The sequence below is a fragment of the Microcaecilia unicolor genome, chromosome 5 (genome assembly GCF_901765095.1).
Source record: "Microcaecilia unicolor chromosome 5, aMicUni1.1, whole genome shotgun sequence".
NCBI lineage: Eukaryota > Metazoa > Chordata > Amphibia > Gymnophiona > Siphonopidae > Microcaecilia > Microcaecilia unicolor.
The window spans coordinates 270,119,464-270,133,516 of NC_044035.1; the positions used below are offsets into that span (position 1 = coordinate 270,119,464).

The 14,053-nt window shown below is 43.5% G+C and overlaps 1 protein-coding gene across 4 annotated transcripts in view; it reads left to right on the forward strand.

Moving 5' to 3' along the window:
- Positions 1 to 14,053, forward strand: part of PHLDB2 (pleckstrin homology like domain family B member 2) — a 195,494-nt gene that overhangs the window by 102,166 nt on the left and 79,275 nt on the right. For all 4 annotated transcript variants that reach the window (XM_030204197.1, XM_030204200.1, XM_030204199.1 and 1 more), the window contains exons 4-5: positions 3,284 to 3,649; positions 12,573 to 12,716. In XM_030204197.1, coding sequence (XP_030060057.1) covers positions 3,284 to 3,649; positions 12,573 to 12,716 — 510 coding nt within the window. The remainder of the gene's footprint in view (positions 1 to 3,283; positions 3,650 to 12,572; positions 12,717 to 14,053) is intronic.

Sequence of the window (14,053 nt, forward strand, 5' to 3'; positions counted from 1 at the left end):
CCTTACATTGTAATGTTTTTTATTTTGAAACTGGAATTGGAGTAGGTACATTTTTACCAACTCTGATGCCAACTCCTCCAAAAATTGCTTCTGACTCCAACTCCAACATGCTATGATTTCACCACCCTTTCCATGAAGAAGTATTTCCTCAGGTTACTTCTGAGTTTATCCCCTTTCTCCTTCATCCTATGCCTCTTCATTCCAGAGCTTCCTTTCAATTGAAAGATACTCGCCTCCTGTGCATTTATACCACATAGATATTTAAATGAATCTATCATATCTCCCCTTTCCTGCCTTTTTTTCCAAAGAATACATATTGAGATCTTAAGTCTGTTCCCATAAGCGTTATGATGAAGACCACTGACCATTTTAGTAGCCACCCTCTGGACCAACTCCATCCTGTTTATATCTTTTTGAAGGTGCACTCTCCAGAATTGTATACAGTATTCTAAATGAGGTCTCACCAGAGTCTTCTACAGAAACATCATCGCCTCCTTTTTCCTACTGGCCATTCCTCTCTCTATGCACCCAAGCATCCTTCTAGCTTTTGCTATCACGTTTTCTACCTGTTTGACCACCTTAAGATCATCATGTACGATCACACCCAAGTCCCTCTTTTGTGTACAGAAGTTCTTCATTTCCTAAACTGTACAGTTTCCTTTGGCTCTTGTAGCCTATATGCATGATTCTGAACCCTCTGTCTTCCCTTAACTCACCTGCCAGTTTCTCCTGCTCATTTGACATTTCTTCTTTCTCCATGCTCACCATCCATGTTCCATCTCTGTGTACCTATCTTTCCCCATGTTCTGCATCTCCTTTTTCTGTGTCCCCTATACGTCTCTGTCCAGCTTCTTCACTGTGTTCATCTCCCTGCATTCATCATCATCATCACTCTATATCCCTATCTCCTCCTCCTGTGTCCAGCATCACTCTTCTGGGTCCCTATGCCCCCAAAGTCCAACATCTCCCTTCTGTGTTCCTATTCTCTCCCATGTCTAGCATCTTCCCTCTGTGTACATAATCCTCCCCCCATGTCTGGCATTGGCCCTCTGTGTTCATGTACCATCTGCATGCAGCATCTCCCCTTTGTGTCCTTGTTCCTATGCTCCCCTCCATGCCAATCATCTCCCCTCTGTTTCTGTATACCTCCCTCTGTCCAGCTTCTCCTCTCTCTTCCTCCCCCACACCACCGTGTCTCCCTCCCTCCGCTGTTTGTTCAGATTTCACTCCCTCTTCCTTCATCCTCTTGGTTTGGTATTTCTCTTTCCCTTCCCTTCTATGCCTTCCTTCTTGCTGGTCCAGCCCCTCTCTCCATTCCCTCTGTTCAGCCCCTCTCTCCTTTCCCTCTGTTCAGTACCTCTCTCACTCCCTTCCCTCCAGCACCTTCTCCCTTGCTTCCCTCCCTTCAGTATCCCCCCCATGGGACTCAGCACTTCTGTCACTTCCCTTCAGCTCCAGCATCCCTCCCCTCTCCCTCCCAGGGGTCCAGCACTTCTGTCCCCTTCAGCTCCAGCCCTCCCTCCCTCCTGTGGGTTCAGCACCTCTGTCCCCTTCAGCTTCAGGCCCCCCTCCCTTTCATGGGTCCAGAACCTCTATCCCCTTCAGCTCTCAGCTCTCTCCCTCACACCCTCCTGCAGGCCCAGCACCTCTGTTCCCTTCAGCTCCAGCTCCCCTCTCTCCTGCGAGTCCAGCACCTCTGTCCCCTTCAGCTCCAGCCCTCCTATGGGTCTAGCACTTCTGGTTCCTTCAACTCCAGCTCTCCCATGGGTCCAACACCCCTGCCCCCTTCAGCTCCCTCCCTCCCACCCTCGTTCCCCTTCAGCTCCAGTCCTACCTCCCTCCCGCAGTCCCACCGCCTCTCATCCCTTCAGGTCCAGCTCCTCTCCCTCCTGCGGATCCAACACCTCTGTTCCCTTCAGCTCCAGCCCTCCTGTGGGTCCAGCACTTCCTGTTCCTTCAACTCTAGCTCTCCCTTGGGTCCAGCACCTCTGTCCCTTTCAGCTCCAGCCCCCCCTTCCCTCCAGCACTGCCCCCCTCCCTCATGCTGGTCCAGCCTTTTTTTTATGGAGCTTGTTTCATGAGACAGGAAATTACATCAGAAGGCGGGAGGCGGCAGAGGAGGGAAGGCTGCGGAGCAGGCCTGTGAGGGATCCTTCTTGCAGCTCCATAAGGTACTGTAGAGAGACATGGCAGGGAGGGGTAGGGAGGAGGGAGGAAGACAGGAAGATATGCTGGACCTGTGATAATCAAGGTTTTTTGTTTTAACCAAAGGATCAAAGCTGTAAATGTGGTAATTTTTAATTTTTTTTAACCCTGGGTCCCTATTCCTGTTTCATTCTCTAGTCTTCAGTTAAATCTCTGTCCACTTCTTCTATCTGTGAAGGAGGCCTGTATATCACACCAATGTAAATATATTTACCAGTCCCTCTTTTCAGATTGATCTGCAGTGCCTCTTCCTTACCCTATAGGTCCTGCAATTTTGTGGTTTTATTATTATCTTTAACATATAATGCCACTCCCCCTCTCTTTCTTTCTACCCTGTCTTTCCTGAACAGATTGTAGCCATGTATAATTAAATCCCAGTCATGGTTCTATGTGATTGCCACTTAATCCAAATCAGCCTCTTTCAGCATAGCCTTAAGATCTAAAACCTTATTTCTCATACTTTGAGAAATCTACTGCTTTCCAGACATTGCCTCTTTTCCCCATTTGTGTAGAGGTATTTAAGGATTCATTTACCTGAGGGCTTGTACTTAACCTGGAGGCTTTGACCACCCTGCCCCAACGATTCTAGTTTAAATCCCTTAGCCACACAAGTACCTGAATGTGCTCCACTTTGATAGCTTTCGGACTTATAGATGGTATATAAATAATAATAATAATTTGTTAACAATTGCTGTTGTCATGTACTAGCACCTCAAGATACCTGTAAATCATATTGGCAAATTCATGTTGACGCAACATTCTGCAAAAATGAATTTGTGGATTAAATTACTGCTTCTCAACCCTCTCCTGGAGGCACACCTAGCCAGTCAGATTTTTAGGCTTACCACAATGACAGTGCACCAGAAAAATGTGCTTACAGTGGGTCTCCAGTACATATTTGTTTCATGCATATTTGTTATGGTAATCCTGAAATCTGGCTAGGTGTGCCTGCTGGAGAGGGCTGAGAAGCACTGAAGTAATCAGTTTTTTCTCTTAGCCCACTACTATTTTTTATTTGTCTTTTTCTATTGTTTGTATTTTTTTAAACTAACCAAATTTTTTAAAAATTTCTATTTAGGAACGACAGCGTCTGGAGACCATTCTTAATCTGTGTGCGGAATACACCAAAACTGACATTGACACTGATCAGAGGAAGGTAGCAGATGTTCAGAAAATTAACAAAGAACTGGATAAGCTCCAACTGTCGGATGAAGACTCCGTCTTTGAGGATGGCAGGTTGCAGGAGCTCTTGAGGCCGCCCAGTCGTGGTTCTGCCTTTTCGGAGTTCAGCAGTCCAAGTCGGAGTGCCTCTGTTTTCACTGTCTCTCGAGGAACAAGGACAGAAGAGTACCCTGGTGAAATCAGCCAACTTCCACAGCTTTCCTCCCCACTTCTGCTGAACGCTTCCAGTGTGTCATCATCTTCATACTCAAGTGCACCAAAGGTAATTTTATTACAAACCTAAGAAATGTAAATGCTGTTCCTCAGTCACTTAACTGTTATTCAGTGTCTCAGTCCTCAGAACATAGTAACATAGTAGATGACGGCAGAGAAAGACCTGTACGATCCATCCAGTCTGCCCAACAAGATAAACTCATATGTGCTACTTTATGTGTATACCTGACCTTGATTTGAATCTGCCATTTTCAGGGCACAGACCGTAGAAGTCTGCCCAGCATTAGCCCCGCCTCCCAATCACTAGCCCCGCCTCCAAACCACCAGTGCTGCCACTCAATCTCTGCTAACCTTCAGAGGATCCATTCCTTTGCCTTATTCCTTCCTGTCTGAGCTTCAATGAAGAAATTTGTGTTTTATTTATTTAACATTTATATGTTACCTTCCAATTAATATCCAAACATAAATTGTACCACAGTCACCTTTCATAGCCTTCAGAGCAGAACACAGTGCCTTTTGGAGCAAAATGTGGATTGCTGTTCTTGTCAGAGGCTTGTTGCTGTCACTTCTCCGGTACTTTTAACATTGGGCACTGCACAAAGCTCGTATGATTTTTTCTGTGTGATAACATGCTCACATGGCAAATGGGCACACTCATTCACATGCCTTGCTTTGAAGTCAGAAGAAAATTCATACTGCTTTGATCGAGAGTTGATGCATTCATCTTGGTTGTGTGGCATTAAGAATCATCAAGTCCACAGGGGAACAGGAAGATGCCCTCTTCAGGATTCAAAGAAGATCAAAACAAAGTAGAGGGAGACACGACTCTCAGGCAGGGAGAATTCAAGTTGAAACTTTTTATTAGGTACCAAAGCTGAAGACCCAACACGGGCCAGTGTTTCAATGGGAAAACCACCTGCATTGGGGTTCACAAGACTTGAAAGGAGAATGCTTTGTATCTATATGGTACCTGTAGGGTGTATACCTCTTGAATGAAGCCACACAGTCAAAAACCGTGTGAGTACCACCAAAAAGCTGAGAAGTGGCCTAATGGTTAGTGCATTGGGCTTTGATCCCGGCAACCTGGGTTTAATTCCTACTGCAGCTCTTTTTGACCTTGGGTAAGTCACTTAACCCTGTATTGCCCCAGGTACAAAAATAGATTGTGAGCCCTCAAGGGACAGATAAAGTATCTGAATATAATGTGTATAGCACTGCATACATTTAGGAGCACTATAGAAATGATTAGTAGTGGTAGCATAAAGATAGGACTGAATGTTATGCTGTTCAGTTTGTCTGGTTAACCTTGGCGGTTAAGTGCTAAATAGTGGCCCTTAACTACATAAGTGCTGACTCTGCCCCTGGACCACCTGCAGAATAGCCAGCATTAGCAGTTAGTGCTGATATTCAACAGCGTTAACTGGTTAAGTGCCACTGAATATCAGTGGATAGCCCTGCATAAGCGATTTAACCAGCCAGGAGCCCCTTGCTTTGAATATTGACTCCTAGGCTTCTAAGTTTGGCTGAAAATTTAGTACGGCACAAATTTAGTACCATAGCTTGGGATCATACATTTTTTAAAATATTGGGCCCAAAGATTTTAGGCTGAATATTCTGGCAGTCTCATAAACTCCTGAAACGTTTTTCCCCTCTTCCATTTGTGACTCATTTCTTCCTGCAGTTACTGTATTCACAGATCTTACAGACACAAGAAGAGATACATTCTTTTTGTAAGTGAGAGATTCCACTTGTAATCCTGACTGGGAGCTGGGACGGCTGCTGAAACTCAAGTTGTGTTCTCAGCCTTCCTGCCAGGGTTGGTTCAAGCAGTGATTGCGAAGGATCCCCCAGGTGGATTGCTGAAGCCTAACAGGCCGTATTATGCCTTAGGAATATCCAGCTGCAGTGGTGTTCCTAGGGTGGCTGATACCCGGGGCGGATCGCCGATGCGCCCCCCCCCCCCCCCCCGGGGTGCAGCACGACCCCCCCCCACCCCCGGTGAAAGGCCACCTCCCCCTGACGAAAGGACACACCTCCCCCCCCCCCCCGGCAAAAGGACACACCCCCCACGGGTGGATTTTTACCTGCTGGGGGGGTGCCGCGCGCCTGTCTGCTTCGCTCGTTCTATGCTTCCTCTGCCCCGGAACAGGAAGTAACCTGTTCCGGGGCAGAGGGAGCATGGAACGAGCGGAGCAGACAGGTGCGCAGCACCCCCCCAGCGGCGTGCACCCGGGGCGGACCGCCCCCACACCCCCCCTTGGTACGCCACTGTCCAGCTGTGCACAGCTGATGAGAGAGGATGCTGGTGCTGAGATCATCAGTTCATAAGTTTGTTTGGTTTTTGCTTTAAGCTTCCTTTTTATGGGCTTAGAAATCGGACATGGTTTCTTGGGATTGACATGTATGTGCTGTTTAATACCTTGCTCATAAACATTACAGAATTAGATAGCTGCTCACAGAAAATAGAGTTCAAAAGTGAATGCATGTGGTACTACAGGGTACGTTTTATTAATGAAAAAGAAAAATGTGCTTGGTACTGTCTCCTTTTTCCCAGGTTGTGTCAGTAGTAAGTTAGGTCAGTAGGTTCCATCCTAAGGAGGTTTTATTTATCACATCAAATCAAATCAAATCACAACAAATCTTATATACCGTTAAATTCCCCTATTCAGTGTTCAATGCGGTTTACATCTTATACAATAATACAAAACAGAACAATTTTATAAACAATTAAAAAAATAACAGAAAAATAATAACATCATGTAACAGTCTTTGGAAATAAAAAAAGTTTTTAGCCTCTTCCTTTAGCTAAGATAACCATTGTCTAACCTAATAACAAAAGGTAAAGAATTCCATCAGGAAACTCCTAAAATGGAGAATAAAGAATTAAATGTCTTCTGAAACTGAATTCCCTTACAGAACGGAGAATATAAGGTCAATTGTTCTCACAGTCTGTCAGATCAAACCATACATAATGATGCTACAGTGATGAACAATTCAGATGTAAAACCATGTAAAATTTGAAAGACCAGACAAGCAGCTTTAAATTTGATTCTTTCAGCTATTGGAAGCCAATGTAATTTAACAAAACATAATGAAACACTACTATAGCTATTCAGTTGAAAAATCAGTCTTATTTCTGTATTAGCTGCATCTATATTTAAGCAGTTAGTGGTACCTATATTGTACCTATTTTGTAGAATTCCTAGAAGGGCTACCTTTGAAAGCTAATCAAAAAATGTATTTAGTCCAATAAAAAAGGTATCATCTTATTTTCTTTCTGTTTTAATAGTAGTAGTAGTAGTATTCTATTTCTATTGACTGCTTTTAGAAGTGGACTAACACGGCTACCACATCTCTCTACTAGAAGACTAATGTAACCAGATAGAGCTGACATGAGGGTGTACACCTGTTTTCCAGAGAAGCGCATGTAACTTTTCACTTCACTCAAACCCTGCTCATGCACTCATACCTGCACACTACTGTGCTGTCAGAGATATGTACATAGTTATAGAATAGTGCTTATGTGCATGTCTGGCGTGTAAACACGTATGTGCACTCAGGCATGCATTTATGCTATTATTCTAGTTCAATCCCTCTTCCGTTCTCTGTCCTACTTGTAGTTCTTATTGGCCTCTTTTCTTCGACTCCTGTTTTCTTAGATTACGCTTTGTAAGCCGCCTAAATAACCTGATTGATGGATGGGGTAGAAGCCCCTATTCCTTAGTGTCTCCAAAGGATTAGTCTTGGAGAAGAGACGGCTGAGGGGAGATATGATAGAAGTGTATAAAATAATGAGTGGAATGGATCGGGTGGATGTGAAGCGACTGTTCACGCTATCCAAAAATACTAGGACTAGAGGGCATGAGTTGAAGCTACAGTGTGGTAAATTTAAAACGAATCGGAGAAAATTTTTCTTCACCCAACGTGTAATTAGACTCTGGAATTCGTTGCCGGAGAACGTGGTACGGGCGGTTAGCTTGACGGAGTTTAAAAAGGGGTTAGATAGATTCCTAAAGGACAAGTCCATAGACCGCTATTAAATGGACTTGGAAAAATTCCGCATTTTTAGGTATAACTTGTCTGGAATGTTTTTACGTTTGGGGAGCGTGCCAGGTGCCCTTGACCTGGATTGGCCACTGTCGGTGACAGGATGCTGGGCTAGATGGACCTTTGGTCTTTCCCAGTATGGCACTACTTATGTACTTATGTACTTATGTAGTCCATACTTCTGGGTTATGCCTATCGGCCAGCAGGTGGAGATAGGGAGCAAATTGGAGTGGAGGAGTGGCCTAGTGGTTAGAACACCAGTCTTGCAATCCAGAGGTGGCCGGTTCAAATCCCACTGCTGCTCCTTGTGATCTTGGGCAATTCACTTAACCCTCCATTGCCTCAGGTACAAACTTAGATTGTGAGCCCTCCTGGGACAGAGAAATATCCAGTGTACCTAAATGTAACTCACCTTGAGCTACTACTGAAAAAGGTGTGAACAAAATATAAATAAATAAATTAGAACTTTGCCACATAAGATGATAGAACCTTGCTGCGCAGCTCTGTCTTAGGTTCCTTTAGTGGGCTCCTGTTTCCTTTCTGAGGTTTCAGTTGGGTTTCTAAGTTAAAGGCTTTATAAATTTGCCTTCTTGGTATAAGCCTGGAGATGCCAGGTCCCTCCCTCCTCCCCTCAACCACCTCTCCCCTTTCCTGTGGTGGGCTCCTGGCCTTTTCTTGAGGCTTCAGTTGAGCTTCTGGGGCAAAGGCAACTCCTACTGCAGGGACTCCGAATATTCCAGTAGATTTTCTCAGCAAACTTTCTCTGGATCTGGGAAGTGGCTGTTGCTGACAGAAGCAATCCATCTGATTACGTAATGTTCGGGAGTCCTGGGGTTAAATCTATTGGCATCCAGAAGGAATGCTCAAGTACACAGATTCTTCAGCCATTGGAAGGACCCCAATGTGGAGGGTCTGGATGCTCTTCTATAACAGTGGCAGAGTGATTAGCGTGAATTTGTTAGTGCACGTAGATTAATCATAGAATTTTTTGAAAAGGTAGGTCTTTAGTTCTTTTCTGAACTGGAGGCAGTTTGTGATGCTTCTTATGACCTTTGGAATTGAGTTCCACCATTTAACACCCAGATAGCTAAATCCTGCTGTGTAGCAAATCTTTTTGCAGTTGGGCAGGTATAGTAGTAAGCAACCCTTGCTTCCTGAATTTGCGATTCTTGGTGATAATGTAATCAGGTCTAGCATGCCAAACAGTATTTTGAAAATAATTATGCTGGTTTTGAAAAATTGTCTGGCCTTGATGGGGAGCCAGTGTGGCATTATGAATAGTTGGGTTGCTCTTTCGACTTTTTGAATATCAGTCTTGCTGCCGTGTTTTGGACAGTCTGCAGCGATTTTAGTATGCTTTCTTTACATAGTCTAGTTGGGGCTATGTCAGCATTTGTACCATAAGACAGAATGATTGTCTGGGGAAATAGTCTCTAATCCTTCTCAATTTCCATAGTGTTTTGAAGCTTTTTGATACGACTGCAGAAACTTGGTTTTCGAGAGACATGTTTATCAAGGATGATTCCTAGTATTTGTGTTTCAATAGGACACATTTGTTAATCTATTGTGAGGTTTTGGTAGGTAGTGGGATTGTGAGAGCTGGATAAAACCAGGAGTTTGGTTTGGTTTCGGTTTAGTTTGAGTTTGACAATTGTGGCCCAGTTTTCCAGGAGGTCCAGCCCTATTTTGACTTTGTCCAGTATCTTGGTGATACTGTTGTTGAAAGGTAGATAGATGGTAACATTGTTCGGCATATATAAATGGGTTGAATCCTATTTTTTCCAGTTTCTTGTCAAGTGGAGCCATCAGGACATTGAATAATATAGGTGATAATGGGAAAACTGACTGAGAGCTGTGTAGAACTGAGAAGTGTGTTAGGTATTCCATTAGTTGTTGAGCTTCTAGACCCGCCATCCTTTTGGTCAGTAATGGTATTGAGGTCACGGGTCTATAGTTTGAGAGTTCATAGATCTTATTGGAGGCATTTTTAGGAATTGGGGTAAGTATGATGTCACCTTTATCTGAAGGAAAGTGACCTTTCGAGAACATGTGTTCTGTATGTTCAGTTACTCGTTTAATGAACTAGTCTGGTGGATTTTTCATCATACAGTTTGGGCAACTATCTAATAGGCAATTGGTGTGTACATATTTCATCAATAGAGCTTTTACTGAGCTTGTTGTGGGTATCTTGAAGGCGGACCAGATTCTGTCTACCTTGATGTGATCATTGTTGATTTAACATTCATGTAGGAAGTCTATGAGGGATGTTTGTGTTGCAGCTAAGTTTGATATAATTTTTATTATTTTTTCCGCAAAATGTTGTGCAAGCTCATCTGCTGTTAGTGATGTTTCGTTTGATGTTAGTAGAGCTTGTGTGTTCAGTACCTTATTCATTAGTTCATATATTTTTTAATTTCCAACAATTTTTATTGATGACAGAAAAAAATGGTACAGGCATACATTCACATAGCTAATGTATCATTAACCAAGTAAACTATTTTGACAGTACAGCAAAACATCATCAACTTTATACGGTAATTTGGATCCACCCCCCCTCCCCTCCCCTACCCTACCTCAGATCCATACCAATGCCCCTTCACTGAGTAGTTCATATATTTTTGTGTGTGTGTGTTTATCGCTTCTGGGTTTATATATGAGCTGTAATGTTCCGCTTTGGCTCTTTTTATACTGTGTTTGTACTTACTTAGGGCTTTCTTCCATGTGGTTTCGTTCATGTCTGATTTGTCTTTGGACCATTTTCTTTCCAGTTTCCTGCAGAGTTTTTTCTTCTCTAATAGTTCCTCTTTAAATCAAGGACTTAGTTATCTTTTCCTTTTTGTTTTCATTTTGAGCGGTGCTCTTTTGTTCAATGTGTTCCTACTTAATTCGTCCCAGTTCCTCATGAAGTGAATGCCAGTGGGTGTTACATTTGTTTGATCATTTGATCATGTTACGCAGAAAACTTCTTCACATGGCTTTTCATCCAGGGAAAATGATCCTTGTATGTCTGGATTAGCCAAGATGTCTTTGGTATGCAGATCTGATACAGTTGAAGATTGATACTCCACTGTTTCTACCCAATTACAGAGGCCTTCTGATTCAGGGTCCAATTCCAATGGATGATCCCTCCCTGTTTAGTCTTCTGGCTTGGCTTTTGAAAGGTCAAGCCTAAGGAAGAAAGGTTACTTGGAAGAAGAACTCTTCTACAAGCCTGAATAAGATCTACTTCTACTACATATGCTCGGATATTGAGAGCCTTTGAATCTTGGTTTTCCACAATTACTAGCCTTTCTTCAAGAAGGGCTTAAAGGTCTTTCTCTCAATTCCCTCAAAATTCAGGTAGTGGCTCTGGCTTATTTTTTGTTTTCGTATCCAACAGTCTTCTTTGGCGACACATTCAGATGTTGTGAGGGGTGTCACTCACCTTAGGCCACCGTTTAGACATGTTCTGTCATGAACAGAACCTTAATCTCATTCTTCAGGCCCTTCAAAAAAAAAAAATCCCTTTTTGAACCCCTACACAAAGTTAAGGATCTCAGCCAGAAGGATCTCAGAGCTTCAAGCCTTCTCTTGGTGGAAGCAGGATACTGGGCTAGATGGACTATTGGTCTGACCCAGTGTGACTATTCTAATGTGTGCTCTAACAGAATTAATTAAAACCTCATTTTTTGTTTCTGGTGGCTTTAGTCACATTTTTCCAGAGATGGTGACATATATGAGAGAGATTTGCTTGCACCACCTCCATTGTATGTAATTTGTCTCATGCATATTCTTTGTGGATATCCTAAAACCCAGACTGGCAGGGGTGATCCTAGGACTGGGTTGAGAACCACTACTTAGACTAGGTTTGCACAGCCACAAACCGTCCTTTCCTGGAATGCCTGCCCCAGCTGTTTCCAGTGAAGCTTGATGTGATGTACTGATAATTCAAATCAATGAAAATTGATATGAATTAGCTGAGAGATTTATGAACCTAGAATTGAAAATGGAGGAGGCATAGGATGAAGGGGAAAAGGGATAGACTTGGGAATAATCTTAAGGAAATAGTTCTTTACAGAAAGGGTGGAAGATGTGTGGAACAGCCTCCCAGTGGAGGTTATGGATACTGTATCTGAATTCAAGAAAGCATGGGACAAGCACAGAGGATCTCTAAGAGAGATGAAGAGATAGTAGCTGGTATGGTTGGACGGGATAGGTCATATGGGACTAGATTCTATATAAGGCGCCAAAAAAAATTTGGTGCCAAATAAAGCGCTATTCTTTAAACTGTACTTAAAGTTAGGCGCAGTTTATAGAATAGTGCTTACGCCCAGGGGTCACATGTAAATTTTGGTGCCATCATTTGCATCAACAGAAACGTGGTGCAAATGCCCGTGTATAAATTTGTACGTGGATCCCCCATATTCTATAATTACATGTGTAACTCAAAACCACACCCTTAATCTGCCCCAAAATGCCCATGACCTTCCCTTTTCTGCGCCCCCTTTTTTGGGCCACACTTAAAATTTAGATGGGGATCCTGCACCAAAATTTACACATGTAAGTTCTAATTAAACCTAATTAGTGCCAATAATTGCTTGTTAAAAAGACAATTATTGGTACTAATTTGCTCGTTATGTAATTAAATTGCGCACACAAATTTGACGTGCGCCCAAATTTGTGCATTCAATTTTTGTAGAATTCAGGGGATGGTCTTTTATCTGCCATCATTTTATATTTTTCCTTGAGAGCATTTTCTCTACTAGTGCCTGCAAGTATCAGGTTAGTTGTTATCTCTTATATCTGTTGTGGAAATATTTATCAGGTTTCACTTATCCTACTAGTTAAATACTTTCCCATTACAAAGGCCATAATTGACAGATTTGGTCTTAGATCAATTGGCAAATGACAAAATGACTTGAAGTTATAATTGTTGTTAATTGCAGGCTGCTGAAAACACAGCGGATGAGCAGGGAGGACAGGAGCTGACTCGTTTGGAAGAACAGCGTGTATTAATACTAAATCGGCTGGAGGAACTGGAGCAGAAGATCAAAGATTTAAACAACCAGATGGATGAATCCTCAAGAGAGGTACAGTATAGGCGAACCTGTGAGCTGAAGATCTTTTAAATTGTATTCCCTGTATGTTCTAAATATCAAGGACCTACAGAGTGAAATTCAAGTGTAACATTTAATAACTAGTGGGAAAGGCCCGTTTCTGGCGGTGATGAAACGGGCCCTAGCCGGCACCGGACTCCCCCTCCCCTTACGCTTGTCTCCCTGGTGGTCTAGAGGTACCTGTTCAGTCGGGGCAGGAAAGAAAGAGCCCCCTCTTTCCTGCCCGTAGCGGTGCTGCTTGGTTCCTTGCTGCATCGTGTTGGAGTCCGGCTGTCGGCGTTTAAAAATGGCCGCCGTGAGTTGAATTCTCGCGAGGCAGCTTCAACTCTCGGTGGCCATTTTGATTCGCCGAGAGCCGGACTCAGACACGATGCAGCCGGGCAGCTAGCAGCAGCGCTGCGGGCAGGATAGTGGGGTTTCCTTCGTTCCTGCCCAAGCGAACAGGTACCGCTAGACCACCAGGGATATTGGTGTAAGGAGATGGGAGGTGACAGGGGGTTGGGAAGGTGTTGAGGGGAAGAGTGTGTTACCGGAGGCGGGCCGGTACCTTCAAAGGGGCGGGGCGATGTGTTGAAAGGGGCCGGGGTGCTGGTCACGTCGGCGTTTGCGGCTGGGATTTGTTGGAAGGGGAGGAGTAGGAAAACACGCTGCGCGTGTTTCCCTACTGCTCTCCGTTCGTTGATTTGCCTTTTTTTCGTGTCCTGCCCTCGACGTCATCACGTGTGACGCGAGGGCGGGGCCTGCCAACATGGTGAGTGTTGTGGCTTCACCACCATGAAGTTACGAACCTGTGTGTGAGTGCCTGCAGTGACGTCAGTGTCCTCAGAACGTTGAGGGTGCGTTTTATTATAGTAGATGTTCCTTAAGTAGGATTCTGTGTGGGAACTGATTTCATTTTGTGTAGTAGGATTTCTTTTTTTAAATATATTTTATTAAACCTTAAACATTAACAAATGAAAGCTCAATCCTGAAGTCTGAACCCTGTCAGGTGCATACTGTATAGCAACAAGTGTAGTCAGGGATAATACAAGCAAGTAACAGGCCATATATAGGGCTGTACCCACACACATACAATGGAAAAGAAATATAAACAGTCATCAAAGAACTATTTAGTTGCAAAGAACATGAAATTAACATCAACATTTTTCATGTCTTCTGCTTTTTCACCTTCCCCCAATCCCTTTCCAACCATGTACACCATCCAACCGTGGTTTAGGGGAACAATGTTAGATATCATTGCCAAAATTAAGGATTTTTAAGATCAAGTTGAAATTCCCTTGCTAGTATATAATGCTGAAATACAGTATTAC